The sequence below is a fragment of the Apium graveolens genome, chromosome 1, assembly GCF_009905375.1.
Source record: "Apium graveolens cultivar Ventura chromosome 1, ASM990537v1, whole genome shotgun sequence".
Lineage (NCBI taxonomy): Eukaryota > Viridiplantae > Streptophyta > Magnoliopsida > Apiales > Apiaceae > Apium > Apium graveolens.
The window spans coordinates 15,203,500-15,222,967 of record NC_133647.1 but is presented as its reverse complement, the minus strand read 5'-3'; the positions used below and the strand labels follow the sequence as shown (position 1 = coordinate 15,222,967).

At 31.6% G+C, this 19,468-nt stretch overlaps 2 protein-coding genes across 2 annotated transcripts; one reads left to right on the top strand and one right to left on the bottom strand.

Annotated features, from left to right (window-relative positions):
- The first annotated feature begins 4,248 nt into the window (after positions 1-4,248).
- Positions 4,249-7,955, top strand: LOC141661225 (zinc finger CCCH domain-containing protein 46). The gene is made up of 9 exons (XM_074468212.1): positions 4,249-5,354; positions 5,502-5,666; positions 5,752-5,937; positions 6,015-6,103; positions 6,195-6,449; positions 6,531-6,675; positions 6,860-7,084; positions 7,401-7,466; positions 7,568-7,955. Exons 1-8 carry the CDS (start codon positions 4,456-4,458, stop codon positions 7,429-7,431), a joined length of 1,995 nt encoding a protein of 664 aa, XP_074324313.1. The 5' UTR covers positions 4,249-4,455; the 3' UTR covers positions 7,432-7,466; positions 7,568-7,955.
- Positions 7,956-10,449: 2,494 nt separating this feature from the next.
- LOC141716662 (F-box protein FBW2-like) lies at positions 10,450-13,362 on the bottom strand. The gene is made up of 2 exons (XM_074518891.1): positions 12,699-13,362; positions 10,450-11,002 (listed from the first exon to the last, which is right to left on the bottom strand). Exons 1-2 carry the CDS (start codon positions 13,022-13,024, stop codon positions 10,450-10,452), a joined length of 879 nt encoding a protein of 292 aa, XP_074374992.1. The 5' UTR covers positions 13,025-13,362.
- Between the last annotated feature and the right edge of the window lie 6,106 nt (positions 13,363-19,468).

The window sequence follows — 19,468 nt, the reverse complement described above, 5'->3', positions numbered from 1 at the left end:
TTTCATTGAGGCGTTCCAGGTGGAGTAAACTGTGATACGACACCACACTCCTTAAAGATACCATTAAAACTTGAGGTTCAAGTATTCTCCTCTACGATATGATCGTAGAACTTTTATACTTTCCCATATTTTCTTTTCTAACTTCGGCCTTATCTTCTTTGAACATTTCAAAAGAATCATATTTGTTCCTCATAAGATACATGTATCCATATCTACTGAAGTCATCAGTAAATGTTATGAAGTAGTATAAGCCACCTCTTTCCATCATTCACATTGGGCAACATACATTACTATGTAACAGTCTTAATCGTTCGTTGGCCCTTTCACCTTACCGGGTAAAAGAAACTTTAGTCATTTTGCCGATGAGACACCATTCGCAACTTTCGTATGATTCAAAATCAAACTTATCCAAGTATCCATCTATATCTAACTCAGAAATGTGTTTCTCATTAATATGGCTTAAATGACAATGCTAGAGATAATGTTTATTTTGAGTGATCTTATAACATATAAATTGTTAACTAATTATGCAATATTATAAGCCTTATCATTGAAATAGATTAAACAATTATTGTTTATTTAATTTGAAATAAAAAATCTTTCTTGTCCTGATAAGAAATTGATATAATGTATCTGCTAACACCTAATAATAATTTACCAAGTTCTCAACTTCGCCTTATGGGCAAAATTGGGTACCGAGTTTCTTCAATTAGAGCAACAACTTTTACTTCAATTCTAATCCGATACATGAAGCTTAACCCTTGCTGGTCTTCTTCTTTAGATCTTCCAAATAAGCTTGACGGTTTAACTTCCAATCATCCGGTTATTTTCATATAACTGACAATCATCTTCTTTAGCAACACCACCGTTAGGCTTCAAAAGCCCTTTTGGGATTGGATTGTGGTTTGGAATATAATAAGATCATATCTTTACATTGTCTATCCACATTCCTTTCCCATTTGCATTCCCTGTGTACGCTATCAGTATGGATGTAGTTTATGCCGTTACCATGTTGTTTTCAGCAGTTCTAAACATGTGTAACAACTCAGTGAGTGTTTTGTCTATCTCATTCATTTTTTCATAACAAACCGTGAATATAAGTTGTTCAAAGATTTCTTGATCAAATCAAACGGAATCTCTAAACCAATCTTAAAACCCAAAATATCAAGGTACGTATACCTATAATCTTTTGAACATGTGGTATAAACGAACCTCACTCTCCTTTTTTTTTACAAATTTATAGTGCATTTTTATTGTCGAATCATTCTTAAGAGGAAGTCTAATCAAACAGTCAAACAAGTATAAGTAAGAACAAGTCTAATCAATCTCAAACTTTATCTAATCAATGGAATTAACGAAACAACGCGGAATTTGTAGAAGAATCATGTGATTTATATAGGAATGAAGCTAAAATCGCCAAAATCAAACTATCGTCATCGTAAACAAGTTTGATTCGTCTCCTCCAGGCAGCTCGGATACCATATTGAGAGAGATGTGAGCGTGAGAGAGAAATAAGAGAATGTTTTCTTGATTAATTTGGAAATCATACAATGAGTCTATATTTATACAATATGATCAACTCTAACTAACTTTGACTTTGACTAAAAATATGCCATCATTAACTTCTTTGGCATCTGATTTTATTTTAACAAATGTGGTGTTTGCCACATCATTAGGCCTTAATACCTCTTTATATATCATAATACAAAAATGGATCTGATCTGACGTTGAATTGATGATCCGAAATCGAACCTATTATCTGAATTGTTCGGTCTAAGTGTAATGTAGTAATTCAATTGATAAAGAATGAACTCTAATAAAATAATAATATATACAGTGTAAGTAGACTACACACTTGTGAGTTAGAGTAACTCCAATAAGTAAGCTATATGGATTCCTAATCTAAATTTTAGGGATGTTGATTAAATTTGAGCTCCAACAATATGCTGGTGGATCCTTAGGAGCAAATCCAACATTGTGCTAGTAGCTTTCTTATAAATATTATAAAATATTAACTATTAGCAAGTTAGAATATAATTTTATATTTCCATGTAATATCCCATAAATTTTAGAATTAGATTAATAATAGAATAATAGAAAAAAGTATTAAAATTAGACAAGAACTAGGATTTAAAGATTTTAATTAGACTAATAGGCCTAAAATTTAGATTAGATTCTAATATGAATAACTTATAGGTTAAGAAAGAAGATTTTGTATTGCATTAAATATATCATATCCGTCTTCCTCGCTTTTTGTATTAAAATTTGTAGGGCTTTTAGGCACAAAAATCAGCAGTCTTGTAAAATTCGTAAAAAAATCATCGTAAGTCGGAATTCGTTAATTCTACACTTCTCAAAAATATATTTTTATTTTCTACAACTTTGGTGCTTTGAGTTTTGCAAGAAAATGTCGTTTAGATAGTCAAAAAGACTAAATTCAGGTCTGATCAGAATCAAAATCGTAGAGAAGATCGAGATTTTAGATATTTCGTGTTTGATGGGTTGCTAATGATAGAATATGTGTTCTCATGTAAAATATCTATTTGCGTAAGTGAGGCAAGTAACTTTTCGTTGCTCCGTAGTACTTATTTGCTTACGTGTTTGTAAGTAACAACTCGTTGCTCCTTATATTTTGAAACATTAATTATCTGTTCGATTACATAAGTGAAACTTTATTGCCCCATATATGTTGTGTAATGTGCCTTAGTATGTTTGATTAGATGTTCTTCGATATTTATTTAGTTATTATAAATATGATATGGTTATGTGATTAATAAGATAATGAATTTTCGGAAATTCTCAATCTTAGTCATGTATAAGAATTAGGTAGTGTGATAAAATTTTTATTTTGGTGTTTATAATAATAATAATATCCTTGAAATAATAATTTTAATAATTTTTTTATTTTCACATTTTCTACTTTGTATTATATTATAGATAGTACATTATATATTACATAATATATTATAATCATATTTTTAATATTTATTATATTAAATTATATGGCTCTTAATGTGACATAAATATCATTGTCACTCGTCATATTGGTCCAAAAGAGAGAACGTGCATTATTTTGTAACATGGATCCAGAGACTCACTCCCCCCTTGCCCCCTTCAGCCGGTCTTTGTTGTCATTAAATTTAAAACAGTTCACCTGACAGATAAAGTCTAGGGACGTAGTCATTATTTATATCCTATTCACAAACTCTCTTCTATAGATAATGTAGATAACTAGATATAGAGCCCCAAATTGCAATTTTTTTTTATCTGTGCTGTAATCCGATCTAACAAATAATTACTGGAGCCATATATTAGAGTAGTAATACTACTTACTAAAAAGTAAGAACGATAAAAATTATAATAAATTTGTAATAAAGGAAAATCTACTTATTTTTACGTCTTTTCTAATCGGTTTCGAAAATATCAATCTTCTCGTGTTTATTAATGTGTGAGAGTATACCGCATGTAAGAATTCTGACAGCGTACAAAATTTCAGCATATAAATTTAGTATCGAAAATTGATATGAATACTAGAGGCAAACTCAAATCTTTTTAATGACATTAAATTTTTTTATTTCATAATATGTTCTATTCGAAAAAATTCCGTGAACATATAATTTGTCAACAAGGCCGGGAACATATAATAATTTCGTAAAAGACCAAAGCTTGAGCTGCTGTGCTTGTGCATGATCATATAATAATTTAAAATATGCACCTTGTAAAAAGAGAAAGTGAAGTATCATAAATAGCTTTTGCTTTGATCATATAGCCGCAGTGGTAGCAGAAAAAGTGAAGACATTTTTCACAATTGGGTAACCTACTTTTTAATCTTGTTTACAACTCTTTATTTCTATAATAGTAAAAAAACAAATATGGAAGAAGATATTTAACACTGATAAATGTAGAATTATTATCACCTTTCTTGCTTTCTTCATTTCTTTTCTTGCTTGAAACTGTTGTTATAGAGTTTGATATTCTGTACATGTTTACTATTGGAACAGGTAATACATCATTATCTCACATTTTATTTTTTAAATATGTGCATGCACAAGTATGTGTAATATGCATATATTAATTGTCATGTCCAAAATTCAAAATTTACTTATTTATTTTTATGGAACATCGAGGATTTGAAATTTAAATGATAAAAAAAATACGAGTTCAAACTCTTAAAAAAAGTATGTGTATGTTAATTTTTTTCTGCTCTTCTTTTTAATGGAATACTACTTTATCAAGAACTTTAGTTTAGCTTTCTTTTTTGGGTTTTTGTGCAGAAAAAAGGAAAGATAGGGCCATGGAGTGATAATGGGAAACAACTGTTAGGTGGGTCTGATTTTCTCTAGTTGTAGTTGAAGTGAGTTCACTCTTTTTAGTTACTAAAACAACTTCAAGTGTAGTGTTTGATTTTTGAAGGGTTGGTGTTGAAATCTACTACCAACCCATCAAAACAAAGATATGGATTCTTATGAAGCAACAAAGATTGTTCTTTCAAGAATTCAGAAGTTAGATCCTGAAAATGCTACCAAAATTATAGGTTTGCTGTTGATTCAAGATCATGGTGAAAAAGAAATGATCAGATTAGCTTTTGGTCCTGAATCTTTAGTTCATTCTGTTATAGTTAAAGCTAGGAATGATCTTGGTTTGTTTTCATGTAAAAATAGTCCATTATCCTCACCTTCTACACCATGTTCTCCTTTGCCTTTTAGTCGACAGAATTCTTCGAATTCTCGGGGTTTTAGTGGTGTTAATCTCCCATCTCCGTTGAGTATACCAAGCCATAATGGTGTGTTTAGTTCAAATTCGTTTCCAAGTCCCCATGGAGTGAGCAATTTAGGAAATGTGTCGTGTTTGTCGTCTATGATGAGCTCGAAGGCTCTTCCGTTTTATGGAAATGGAGAAAGTAGTGATCTGATTGATGAAATTCCAATGCCTTTTCTCAACGATGGCTCGAATTTGTGTGATTTTCACTACCCTCAACCTGATTTAGCGTCGAGTCCGGATAGTAATGTTGAGGCTATGTTGTTTAATTCGAGTTGGGGCGGTGGAAATCATAAAAGGAGTTGCTCTGTGAGTGATACTTATTTGAATTCAGATGACCCTAGTGAAGGATTTGGCTGGAAACCATGTCTTTACTTTGCTAAAGGCTATTGTAAAAATGGGGCTAATTGTAGATTTGTTCATGGTGGTGGGCTATGTGATTCTGATGGAAATTCAAATATGGCGGGCTCACAGAATAAGATTGAGATAATGGAGCGGTGTCATGAGCTTCTCCGGTCAAAATCAGCCCAACAACAAAGATTAGCTGCAGTTTCTCAGTTCATGAGTGGAGGCACTAGTTTCTGTTATAGCCCAAGGTTTGGTCTCTTAAATTCATTTTTATCATTTTTCTCGCGTTTACTGAATTTGATTTGTTTCACAAATTGCCTAGTTGTTTGTAGCTCACTTGTATGTATAATCTGTGTTTTCTTGGTAGTTTAAATGTTTGGTGAATGGTATTTCAGGGCTGCTGCAGCTCTAATGATGGGGGATGAAGTTAACAAATTTAGCCGATCTCCTAGGTTTGAGAGGAGTGAGTTTTCGATGCTGAGTCCAGAATCAAGACAGATATACTTGACATTTCCAGCTGACAGTACATTTAGAGAAGAAGATGTGTCTAATTATTTCAGGTTTAGCTACTTTTCAAAGCAATGTGATTTTATGTATCTATTATACATCTTTCACAAATTATACTAATGTTGGTATCTGGTTTAGTATTTATGGTCCCGTGCAAGATGTGAGGATTCCATACCAGCAGAAGCGTATGTTTGGATTTGTCACCTTTGTTTATCCAGATACTGTGAAACTCATTCTAGCTAAAGGAAATCCTCATTTTGTCTGCGATGCTCGTGTGCTTGTTAAGCCATACAAGGAGAAGGGGAAAGTTCCGGATAAATTCAGGTTTGTTCCTTCAAGAATTCTCCAGTTGTCATGAGTGGAAATGATTACAAATAGTAATGTTCTTTAACGATTTTTAGGAAGCCTCAACAAATAGAGAGGAGTGATTTTTTATCATGTGGAAGCCCAACTGGTTTAGACTCAAGAGACCCGTTTGATATGCACTTGGGTAAGTATAAGTGCTTTAGTTTTGAAGTTAATGTTTAATCAAGTACATACATGCAAGTAACAATTCTGAAATTCCCACATTTTATTTTTAGGGGCAAGGATGTTGTATAATAGTCAAGATGCACTATGGAGGAAGAAGTTGGAGGAGCAAGCTGATCTGGAACACGCAATTGAACTGCAAAATCGGAGGTTAATGGAATTGCAGCTGCTTGATGTAAAGAGTAAACATCACAGAACATTCTCTTCCAGTGCCGCCATTCCATTTCCATCTGCGGCGCATAGTCCCAATTATTTTCAGCAGAGTATCTTTGTGCCTTCAAATCGCAGCAGTCCGGAGTTCTCAGAAGGTACTCTCTTATTTCAGTATTTTTAGTGAACTTAAAATGAGATAGGAAAATATTGATGTATATATTCTTAATTTGCTATAGAAAATGGACCCAAAAATGCTACCGTCGGCAATATTCAGCAGGATGCAGTTGGAGGAAGTGATCAAGATAAAGATCAACCAAGCGATGAAAATAGCAATGCAATTACAAGCCCCCATCATGATGAAAACAGTGATTTAGGCGAAAGGTATCAAACTGTTTACAGTTGCATATCTGAGTAAAAAGGCTCCCTTAGTATAAATTCCAATTTATAATTTTCGGTGATAATTGGTGCTAATTGATTGTAGTCTTTTTAATCCAAGTTGCATATAATCACTTTTTACTATTTTATGTTTAGACGGAATAATAAAAATATAGTATTTGTTGAACAGCATGGAACAGAGTCTGCCTGAAAATCTATTTGCATCACCGAAAGCTGCTGATGAACACATAACAACATTCACCATTGACACAAGTGAACCAGCCACGGAGAAGAATGGCACAGTCATTTCCTCACCATCTTCTACTAAAAATAATTTGATGACCTCATCCTTACTTCCTGCTAGCTCTACCCTTGACATGGCTTCACTCAATTCATGCTATTTTCAAGCTCCCAGGTACTTCTTTTTGTTATGCAGATTGAGTTGATGAGATAGCTACTTTCAATCAGAACTTGTATATTTAATTGAGTAGTTATTAGTTAACAAAATAATTGAGTTACAAATTTCTTCTGGATTATTATTTGTGTCCAAGTCCATAGTTCATAATTTTCCATTTGTTCTCATATTTTGTACACTTCAAAGTTAAGTCTGCATACTAATCAATTACAAATTATCAGACATGAACTCCAGCTTAAATCCAGAACATCCTCTTTTTTCCAAATGATCCTTGTGCATTAATATGGTTTCTAACCAGCTACTTACTTTTAAACAGGTTCTCGAATCATGGAGCCATCGAAATGTAGTCAAGGACTCCCATTCTTCGGCTTACTTACCCCAGGTGCGTCATTGTAAATGTCGTGTTTCTTCTGTTAGTTATTGTCATTATCTGCATTCATCGATATTACTTTTGGTTTTAGCTTTTATGCTAATTTTTTTCAGGAAGCAGATTAATGAAGAAACATAAAACCAAAAACTCAAATCAGGAAATCTATAGAGAACCCTACCACCAACTTTACAACCACAAGACTCCAGCACCACCACCATCAATCTCAAATACTAGTACCATTATACTACTTACTATAACACAAAAAAAGACATACAATGCAGAACTAAAGAAAGTGGGGATATACCCCACACTCCTCTCTTTGTTGTAATATAGAGGAGAGTAGTTAGATCTATTTTGTTTAGAAGTTGAAATTTGGACCATAGGCTTACAATCATGTAGAAGATCAAGTCATAGTAAAATCAGACATTGATTGAATATGTAGTAGGTTGGCCAAAAGAAAATAGTAACTATAGACTGATTTTCAAGTGTCCCTTTCTTCTAGTTTTTTTTTGTTAAAATTTTGTAAATTGTTATTTTAGTTTGTTGTGGCAGGAACTGCAGTACTTGAAAATAATTATTGTACAGCACATTTGCATCAGCAATTCAGCAGACAGCATGTAATTTGAAAGTGACAAGAAACAAAATATAAACAAAAGAATTCATTGATTCAGCTCTTTATCCTCCCCTTGTAACCTTGACCATAAGAAAACTAACTGATATACCTCATTTTCTTTAGGATCATTAGGGATCGGTTCTTGATTTTTTAGTCGGATCGAAGGTGCCATCGTAAGTGAAGATTCCTTTATGATGATTTGTGCTTATAAAGACCCTGAATGCTCTTATTCTAAACGATGCGTATATTGAGGCAATATCAGACATGATCTGAAACCCAATCTAAACCCGACGCGGTTCATAACTCGATTTATTGAGAGAAACACCGACTGTGAACCGAACACAACTTGCACAACCCGAAATGACCTGTTATTAAGAATATTTATTTTTGCTTAAAGGTTTGTTTTCATTTAATTTTAAGGTAATTTTAAATGGACCCGAAATTAACTGGTTTACGGACACGAATAAGACCAGAAACCCGAAATTGTCCCCGGATCAAAAACAATAGTTTCAGTTCAACATTATGCACATAATAATTTAAACTACAAAACCATTCATGTTGTAAAGAATTGAATCACATATACATGTAGAGTGACCTAACAAAATAGTTGAAGTAGGAGAAAATGACAAAGTTTGTACGGGGGGGAGACATTGTTGTGAGTTGTTAATAAGGAAAAGGTAGGGTCTAAAATTAAAGTTTGCCATTGATTGAGGAAGAAAGGAGGAGGGAGGGGTCACTAGTTCACATGCTTCCTGACTTTTCTCTGCCCTACCTTCCCCCCTCTTTCTTCCCTTCTCTCCTATTTGCCAGCTGCTGTGGGTTCCCAATTCCGATCACCAACACCCACCCATGCTGGTGTAGAATTTAGTTTACAACTAAATTCTGAATACATAAATTATAAAAATAAAATATTTATATTTGTTATTTTGTTTGAGAATAAGATATATAAATTATATTATAAATATTTACATATTTTTAACATTTATTTATTTATTCTGTGTTTTTTTATTTCGAATCGTGTATATATTTTGAAAAATTAAACCGAGCACTAAATATGTTTGTATTTTCGTGTTCGTGTTCCAAATTTTCGAAAGCATATACTAATTATTAATATCGTATTTACGTGTCGTGTAACAAAATTGTCAGGTATATAGCGCACCATGCCATCATCCTTTCTTGTACATACACCAGATTGGCCGATTTTTTGAAAGTCGCTCTGAAATTGTTAATAATATTTTGAAAAATATTTGATCAATTTGATAAATAAATTAATTAATTTTTCAAAAAATATCAATAAATTACAAATAGTTAGACGTGTGAATCCGTGGGTGTAAATGGAAAAGAGTAGATTCCAGACCTGACGGTGACCAAAGTGCAGGGGTTTGGAGGAATCTCTTGGGTTTCTGTAGACGTGTGAATCTGTGCGTATACATGTACAGTGTCCAGTAATACTCTTCCCTATTCAGGAGTCTTTATGTTCTTTTCTGCTGCAATCCAGGAACTAAGAAAATATGACTTTCTAAACTCAAAATTTCAATTGCAAAATATTGTCCGGACGTTTCTTTAACCCCATAATTAAAATAATAGTAACTTTTAATTTTTTAAATAAAAATATACTGCCGTCTCATTTTATACAATCTTTTAACGTTTTTTTACCCATTTTGATGTGCTCAGAAGAAATAACTTATACATAATATATTTTAATTTATTAATTTTGTATAAAAATATAAATCTTATATTTTTATAAAATATATAAAGTAAAAAAATATTATATGGAAGTATTTCCTTTCGAGCATAAACAAATAAACCTGACGATGATAACAAATAAACAGACATGCAAATGGCCGAAAAGCAAGTTACCTAACTCACCCCAGCCCATTGGATGATTTGAATGCCCAAATATTTTTGGGCCTATTGGGAGGCAACAACGTAAATTACTCGTTAAACTACTGATCCACTTGAAATGAAAACAATCTCAACAACTCTGCACACAAAGTGTTGTGTAGTCTTCCATGTTCCATCTTACATAATACATATCCAGGCCTACAGATTCAAATATAATGCATGATTCATCAATTAACATAATATCTCTATCGTTCTCCATTTTTCAATTCTTTTTTTATTTTAAAAAATTACTCTCTTTACTAATTGTTCTGCATTTCGAAAACATTGAATAAAAACTAGTTGTTCATACGCCTGCTCTTCACTTGAGCTCGGGTCGTAAGAGTATATGACCATCCATAAAAACAAAATAAATTTCGAATACTCGTTCAATTTTTGTTAACTTTCATTGAGAATTTGATTTGTGCATGTCATAAACACAGAGCATGCTCAAGAAATCTGGCAAATGTATACCACCGCCTTAATTAAATTAAAATCTCATTAAGACTCTTCGCTATCATAGCTGCTGGCATTGTCTGTCAAATTTTCCGAGTCATAGTTATTGGACGATTCCTCGGTTTCAAAGTCATCATCGTCATCGTCAACCCAGGGGCTCCGGAAGAAGGCTAATTCTTCACATTTCTTTTCGAGACCTTCGTCAGGCCACACATTCCAGCATCCCCAGATGTCAAGATGAGAAAGTGCCTTGCAGTTATTAAGTACAGAGTTGATGCCACGATTAGTAAACCTGCCATAATTAATTTCAAGCTGTTCCAGCTTTGACATGGTATTTGCTATCACCATTGCTTCGGATTCATCTATCATTGAAGCTTGCTCTTGAATCGACATTCCCAGAGACGCTGGTGCCATGTTTCTTTTCAAGCCAATCAAAGATTTGCAATGCTTTCCGAATGCTTCTAGCCCTTTGCTCGAGATGTTCGAGCAATGGCTAACATCCAAAAGTGTGAGGTTGGCAAGTGACTCCGCGTGCCTTATCACCATCTGATCAGTTACGTTACTTCCAGGCATAGTCAGGATCTTGAGACATTTGGCACTTGAGGCAATATTAAGAAAAAGAAGTTATTATGATGCAAATTAAGAAAAGAGTCGAGAACTTTCATGTTGTAATCATAAATGGGAATTTTTGCATTTTCTTGTGTTAATTCATAATGTTTATTCGATGTCTCGAAAGCATGATTTGTGGCTCCCTTGTCATTTTTGCAACACATTACACTAAACATACGCAAAGACAGGGAAAATAATAGTAAAAGACTATCTAAGTTGCATAATTTTACTGCCTAGATTTGGGCTTTAAGTCATCTGACAGATTATTAAGAGGAGGGGAGTATCTTCTATGCTAAAGGCCAATAAATGAGCTGAACTTATTATATCAGCTATATCTAGAAATCACCAGTCAGTCTGATAATTTTAACCACTGAACTTAAATACCTTGTTCTCTGTATCCACTGAACTTGGATAACTTGGCCCTATTCTGAATATACCTGTTGAGGGTCTGGTTCATAATTAACCTGATGTCTGCCCAGATAGTTAATAATGAATCCAAACATCCCCACACTTGCTCATTCTAAATGGTTTCGTGGTGCCCGTATCACTTTGGAACTTGCACCTAGGGCAAGTTTGGAACTTTGGTTTTTTGTAAAGTGGTGCAACAGCAAAACTTTCCGGGGCTACTATTAGTAAAAGTTCCTTTGCCTAGACACGCTTAACTTCGGTTCCTAATGTGATATGGGGCATTACTAGTGAAATGATCGCAACTATTCTGCTAATTAGGAGTATTTACCATTTTAGAAGGCAGCTGTTGGTAGAAACCATCAAAGGGCAGAAATATGACTAGTGAGACTTATCTTCTAATACTCTCATTTTATTGTACGAAACTAGCCATTGTATAATTTCCTCGCCGCCCTTAAATCTACTATTGTTGACTTCGACTCAAATTAGCCCTAATCCGAGGTATTGGATTAGTACACTTGCGTGGTTAATTTCAGTAATTGCTTCATCGAGATGACATATGTTCTTGGGTTCCAAATGTTCATTGTACTACTCTGTTTCAGTCAAGAGCTTCTCTCTGTATTGATTGAGATATGCCAACAAGCCAGACAAATTGCAAGCATATTCCTCTACAATCTAAACAGGGCCGGTCCTAGGAGCTTCTGATACAATTTTTAGGATAAATTTCCTGATGTTACCTTCTAAAAAAACCCGAAAAAACACCTCACATATATCGGAAAGAGAAATATAGACAAGTGTATAATTTATCTTCTTCTGCTCCTAAAACATAATCAGCGTCTTAATTGTGCTTATTTAATCCTTCTTCTTTTGTTTGTTAAATTTTTTCCCTGATGAATTTTCCCAAGTCAGCAAACATAGGAAACTCCGAAAAAGAAAAACAAAAGCCAGTTCTAGACTGAAGTTTTCATCCCAGCCTCTCGTTACAGGCATGTCTGCCGATCATTACACATTTCAAGTACCTTAGTTTCTCCGGTAAGCCTAAATAGCTTTCGGGTTTTTTATATTGATATGATAATATCCGCACTTTAGCTTCTCCACTAAGTCTAAATAGCTTTCGGGTATTTTTATATTTGTATGATTATAATTTATATCTGTGGAGACAAACATTTTAGTATGAAGTAGGCCAGAATCAAATCAACAAACCATGTAAAAGTATGAACTGAAAAAGAAACATATGCTTTTACTACATGCAAAAATATAGACAACCAAACAAAACATACTGGTTAGCAGCGAAAGCAAAACCAGCATTTCCGATTCGAGAAGCCGAAAGCATCTGAAAACTAGAGTTGCTATAAGCAACCAGCTTCTTTACAGCAACATCAACTTGTTTAGACCTCTGCTTCCCTAAACTCCACTGCAACAGATTTATATTTTTCCAGCAGTCAGGACTCGAAACCACACCCAACCAAGCCTTGCACACAAGAGGTACCACCCTCATCATTTCATCAACCGGCATTTTCACCACCACCATTACCAACATTTCCCCCGGGATACTCTCCCACTTTCCATATTCATTTTCATCATTCTCACATACCCTCTTGCTCATTTTTTACGGACAGACCCAACGACCAACTACCGAACTTTCAATATTACGACTTCAATTATAAAACACACATACCATGTTGGGAGAGACTCTTGGTTATGGTGCAGTTAATACAAGGATGGGACTAGGTTGCATGGATCATTTCGAAGATTAGGAAAGACGTACAGAAGCGAATAATGTATTGTTTTGGCTAAAGTCATTGTACTTTTGATTCAAATGTTATTGATCTATGTTAAGGAGTAAGATTTGATGATAGACACGTTTACCGAAATATATCACACTTGATCATCGGCACTAGTAGTATCTTTTTCTTTTCTCGTAGGAATACAGTGCCCAATCAAAGTTTCTGACGTCTGTATTTTCAAACATGATGTTTCGGTGTGATAAATGACAATTTGGTTGAGTACTTAGTTTCTTGGTAACTCATTGACTGCTAACTTACGTTGAATTCCTATCTATGAGTAAGTTTTTATATTAAAAATATTAATAATGAAAAGTTTGCGTTGTCAAAAGTGTAGCAAACGTTTTTAGGTACGGAGGGAATATCAAATTACACATGTAGTTTTTATCAAATAACGTAAAAATTATACTATTTTTAAAATTAAACTCCAATGCGTGAATATTAAATTTTAAACCAAATTTTACGATGTACTATAAATATTATTTTTTTATTTCTTTTACATTATTTAATTGTTAAAGTGTAAAAGTAAAATTAAAAGTAATAAAGTGAAGAGATATAAATGTAACACACTTGTTTTTAGTAAAGAAGTATAATGTCAATATGAAAATATACAAAAATTCCATTAAATTTGATGTAAGTTTTGGTGTAATATCAAAATAATGTAACTTTTAAAATCAGTTGGAGAAGAGTTTTATATCAATGTAAAAGTGTATTTTTAGAGTTGGGTCGGAGATGATATTTATAATCATGACCTCAACTTATTTATTAATCCATCCAATTTGAAAATATCATATTTTTACGTGCTTGATCTAATATCTAAACTTTTTATTATGATTATAAATTTTGGAAACCGGAACTATTTGGTTGACCTACCGATTTATAATTTATGGGGCAATTTTTAAAAATCAAATCATTTATCGACGATTTATTAGCTATTGGTCAAATTTGATAAAAAAAAATTGACCGATTTTTTAGTAATTTATCTGCGATTTAAAAAATCGGCCAATTTCTATAACCATATTTTTTATACATAAAAAACATATGAAATAATTATTTTAATTCATTAAAAAATAAAAATAATCCATCCGTCTCATTTTATGAATATATAGTGCATTTCATTAATTGATACTTTGTAGACATAAAAACTGCAAGAAATATATAAGTTATAATGAAAAATAAAATATAAATGTTACTATATTATTTTTTTTGTCATTGACTTTCATTATATATTTATACTAGCTTTGAACCTCTGCTATGCTCGTGTATTATATAATATAATAAAAAAAAATCCATGTATATGAAAAATATGAAAAAAATATTATTATTTTAACTAAAAAGGATAATTTAATAGGATTTAGCAAATATAAATTTATATTATCGAATAAATTGTCTGTGTTTTATTTTCAAAAGAAAGTGGATTTGTTGAGAAAAAATAAAAAATAGATATTTTAGCTGAAAAGGGATTGGGCTAGTTATTACTATTTTTTATTATTATTTTACTCTAAACCTTTTCTAAATTTTGTTACATGCCTATTACATCAGGTTCTATTCCTCGTGCCTATTGGGGGAACTCCAAGAGTGGTCATATTTTTTGGCCTAAATTTGGACTGAGACAACTCTATTTCTAACAGTTCCGTCTAAATTTTGGTCCAAATTCATATAACAATATTTTATTCTTTCAACTATTTATATATTGTTATTTTAATATATTGATATTAATTCACATATATATTAATTCAATTGGACGCCAAATGAATAAGATCATCTTAATTACAAACTTAATAAATTTATTAAATTAGAAAAATATTAAACTTAAACAAAAAAATGAAGAAAAATTAATATTACATGTAATTAACTAAAAGAAAATTAACAAATATTAAACTATTCTGAATTAGTATATTGTTCCCACAAATACTCGATTAATGCATCTCGAAGAGAAATATGAGCTTCTTTATTTTTTATTTCTCGATATCGTCCAAGAAATTTTTCGATAATGCATCTTATCTTATACAAAAAGCTAATGAAATCTTATCATATTTCACAAGTGACAAAAGTATTGGGACACTAAATCTTATCTTCTGCATATAAGATTAGAAAATTTTACTTTATCTCATATTCACCATTAGATGGATTTCATTATCGTTGGATGACTTACCTTTTTTTCTATAAATTGTTTTGTTACACAACTCATTTCACCATCCTCTTATCTATTTTCATATAATTATAAAAAAATGAGTTCAAAAAATCGTAGTGTATCATACACTGTTGAGCAAGATATACACTTAAGCCAAATTTGGTTTGACATTTCTCAAAATCCTATTATAGGAATCAACCAATCTGGAGATCAGTTTTGGTCTCGAGTTGCAACTGCTTTTCACTCACATCCAAGATTTCAACATCTTAATCGAACCAAAGAATCACTACGCAAGCGTATGCAGGCCATCAATGCTGCAATATCCAAATTGAAAGGTTGTGTATGTCAAGTTGAAAACCAACATCCAAGTGGTGCTTCAAACGAAGATATCGTAAGTAAACTATTAAAATTTGAATTTTAGTACTCATCTATATTACTTATATTTTATTTCTCATCTAAGTAACTTGGATTTTGCATATGAAGAAAGCTAAATTATTTTTGAAAGACGACCCAAAATATCAAAAAGGGTTCAAATTCGATCATGTATGGCATATTCTTAAAGATTGTGAAAAATTCTCCACCCTAAACACAACACCGTATGTTCAATGTCCAAGTTCAATCGATGATATTCGTCCAAATTTATCTGCATTTGATATTAATTCAACCGACGAGGAAATTGGTGCTACATCGAGCGTTCGTCCAATGGGAGTAAAAAAAAGCAAAAGAAAAACAAAAACATGCTGAAGACATTTCTAAAATTATCGAACAAAATAATGTTCTTGTCGAATTAATTAAAAAAATCAAGATTCGGAACGAAAACTATCTCTCGCGGAATACAAAGAGGAAAATAAAAATTTGTTGAAGGATTTAAACTCTATATTTGATCATAACTTACGTGAATTTATTAGTACTGAACAAACCCGAATTATGGGAAAAAGGGCTCAACGACAAAGATCAACTTTTCAAGGTCGAGGCTCGGAAGATGAAGGTCAAGGATCATAAAATGATCATAATTATAATCAATATTATGATTATCTTGGAGGATCAAGAAATAATTTATTTAATTAAATCAATGTTTAAGTTCATGTTATGCTTTTGTATAAGTCGTATTTGTAATTTATTTTTATCAAGTGTAATCTTTTTTTATTTTTAATGTATTATTAATTTGAATTAAAATAATTGACGGTGTTTGATATATTTTTGTTTAATAACTATTATATATAAGCTAAAATTAAGAAATATAATTAAAAACTACTTAATACATATATATAATAACATTTAATCAACAAATTAAAAAATATAAAACATAAAAACTTAATATTTTATTATTAAAAATATTTAGGCTGGTGAATAGTGTCGGCCTTTAAAAAGATTTAGGCCAGTAAATAGTGCTGGCCTAAATTGAGGCTGGCACTATTCACTAGCCTAAATTGAAATGGGGCAATAGACCATTGTTGGGTAGATTTGGACCAAAATCGAAATTTGGACCGATTTCGGTCCAAATCTACCCAACAGTGGTCTATTGCCCCGTTCCAATTTAGGCCAGTGAATAGTGCCGGCCTAAATTCACTAGCCTAAATTTAGGCCGATACTATTCACTGGCCTAAATCTTTTTAATAATAAAATATTATCTTTATGTTTTATATATTTGTTAGTTTGTTGATTAAATATTATTATTATATATACATATATTAAGTAGTTTTTTATTAAATTTTTTAATTTTCACAATATATATAATAGTTATTTAACAAAAATATATTAAACACATTTTTTTCATTTTTTTTGTTTAAGTGTAATGATTTTCTAATTTGATAAATTTATTAAGTTTAAAATTAATATGATCTTATTCATTCAGCGTCAAATTGAATTAATAAATATGTAAATTAGTATAACACATTAAAATAATAATATATTAATAATTGAAAGAATAAAATATTAATATATGAATTTAGGTCAAAATTTAGATAAACTGTTGGAATAGAGAATAAAGAGTTGTCTCTGTCCAAATTTAGACCAATATAGCCCTGTTCACTCATGGAGTTGCCCTTAAACTCAATGGAGGACAACTTGAGATCTTTGTTTATGGTATCGTTTTCGATACTATTTGATGATGGATTCTTCGAGGAAACCTTAATTTTCCCCAAGTGAGTATTTATGAAATTCTGGAACATCATTAAATCGTCTTCCGTGAGGTTCGTTAGAGCTGATTTCTTTTCTTTGTAGTCTTTTTTTTAAATCCTCGATTTATACATCAAACTCTCTCCTCGGGACATTAAAAATCTTTCATCCATTATATTTTAGTTGTCACATTTTCTTTTATATAACTCAAATTAACCAATTTTTGATTAAAAAATAAATATTGCTTTTATGTTATTTCAAAATTTTAAAATTAGATATTAAAGTAGATTAAATCTACTTTCCGGTAATATAATTTTTATATTTTATTCAATTATAAAATATTAATAAATTTTGGTCAAAGTTTAGTCAATTTGACTGGATCAAAATCAAATGTGACAATTAAAATGGTATGGAGAGAGTATATTCTTGACCACACATGTTTCACCTTTGTTATTCATATATTTATCTTTGAAATTAGCATGAGTTGCGTTAGAAAACTTCTGATGACTAACTGGAGCAAAAGTTTAATGAGAATCAACTTTATTTTCTCAAGAGTAGCCTTTGACAATTAATTTAGTTTATTCTTTGTCACAGTATCATTTTCATGTATCTTGTTTTTATATACCCAATTTGTGTCAACGATTGTTCTGTCTTTTGGTTTGAGCACCATCTTTCCATATATCGTTCATTTCAAACTGATTTAATTATTCTTCTTGTATAACTACTACCCTGTGAGGGTCCGCGTGGCTAAACAAAATAAGCAATTTATTTGCTTATAAGCCCGTAAGTATTTATCGACGAGTGTTTGTCGATCCAACTTATGAGTCGAATTTACAACTTATAAGCTGATAAGTTGAATGTTAGCAACGACGTATTTTTTCTCAACTTATTTTGATTTTTATTAACTGTTGTTTTAAAATTTATGTTTTTAAATGTCTTTCTAATTGAAATTTACGAATTAAGATAATTGTATTTAAAATTTTATTATTTTAGCTCAGTTAAGTAAAAAAAATTCTGACATTTAACCAAACACTTATTCCTATTTATCACTTATAAATCTCTTATTCATTTTAAGTCATAATTTATTTATTTTAAAATTTTTCAAACGGGCACCGAATCTGAAAGTGCACCCCCAACTTGTTTTTGTTGTTCTTAAGATAGAAAATTGATATATAAGCATTTCTTTGGATTACTCTTCTAGTTTTGACTTTTGTAGATACATCTCCAATTATAATCTTGAATAGATGATCGTTCTCAATTTTCTTTGATAAGGAATGACTCTTGTAGATGTAACTCCGACTATAAGCTCAAATAAATGATCATTATCAATCTTCATTAATAAGGGATTACTCTTGTAGACGCATCTCCAATTATAAGTTCAAGTGGATGATCTTGATGGAATAACTTTTCATTTTCATGATTTGTACGGTTAATCTGTGGTGTGCACACATTATCACAATTTTTTATAATTTTATCTTATTTTAATTGATTAACACTTTTTAAAAATGGTGGACCCCCTGCATTTATAACAAATGCACCAATTAAAATACTCCAAATTTTATAAATTTTAGTGTTTAATATGTGACTAGGGCTGCAAATGAATAGAGCTGTTCGTGAATAAAACTCGAGATCGACTTGTTTAAGTGAACTCGGCCCAGTTCGTTTTTTAAATGAGCCGGTCTTGAACATGAAAATGAGTTCGGATAAATAAATGAGTCGAGCCGAATCTATTTATATGTTCGGCTCAGACTCGGCTCGTTTAGTTCGAGTTTGGCTCAGACTCGTCTCGAACTCGGTTACTCGACTCGGCTCGGCTCGGATAAAGTTTATGTATATAACAAATAATAAATTATTACTTATCACTTAAATATTTTTAATAGTAAATTTTTCCATCACTGATTAATAATTTAATTATTTTAGAGTTTCTGTTTATTTTTCTAAATTTAGCACTTAGTTTTTCTTAAGTAATTATCAGATTGTTATCATGCAACATTCATCTCTTATTATTCATATA

Excerpts from the sequence above, each read along its gene's own strand:
- LOC141661225 (XM_074468212.1), top strand. The coding sequence starts at position 4,456 with ATGGATTCTTATGAAGCAACAAAGATTGTTCTTTCAAGAATTCAGAAG. Across the intron at positions 6,104-6,194 it reads CCCGTTTGATATGCACTTGG|GGGCAAGGATGTTGTATAAT; the intron begins GTAAGTATAAGT and ends TTTTATTTTTAG. Across the intron at positions 6,676-6,859 it reads AACAGTGATTTAGGCGAAAG|CATGGAACAGAGTCTGCCTG; the intron begins GTATCAAACTGT and ends TTTGTTGAACAG.
- LOC141716662 (XM_074518891.1), bottom strand. The coding sequence starts at position 13,024 with ATGAGCAAGAGGGTATGTGAGAATGATGAAAATGAATATGGAAAGTGG. Across the intron at positions 11,003-12,698 it reads TTTGCTTTCGCTGCTAACCA|TGCCAAATGTCTCAAGATCC; the intron begins GTATGTTTTGTT and ends TATTGCCTCAAG.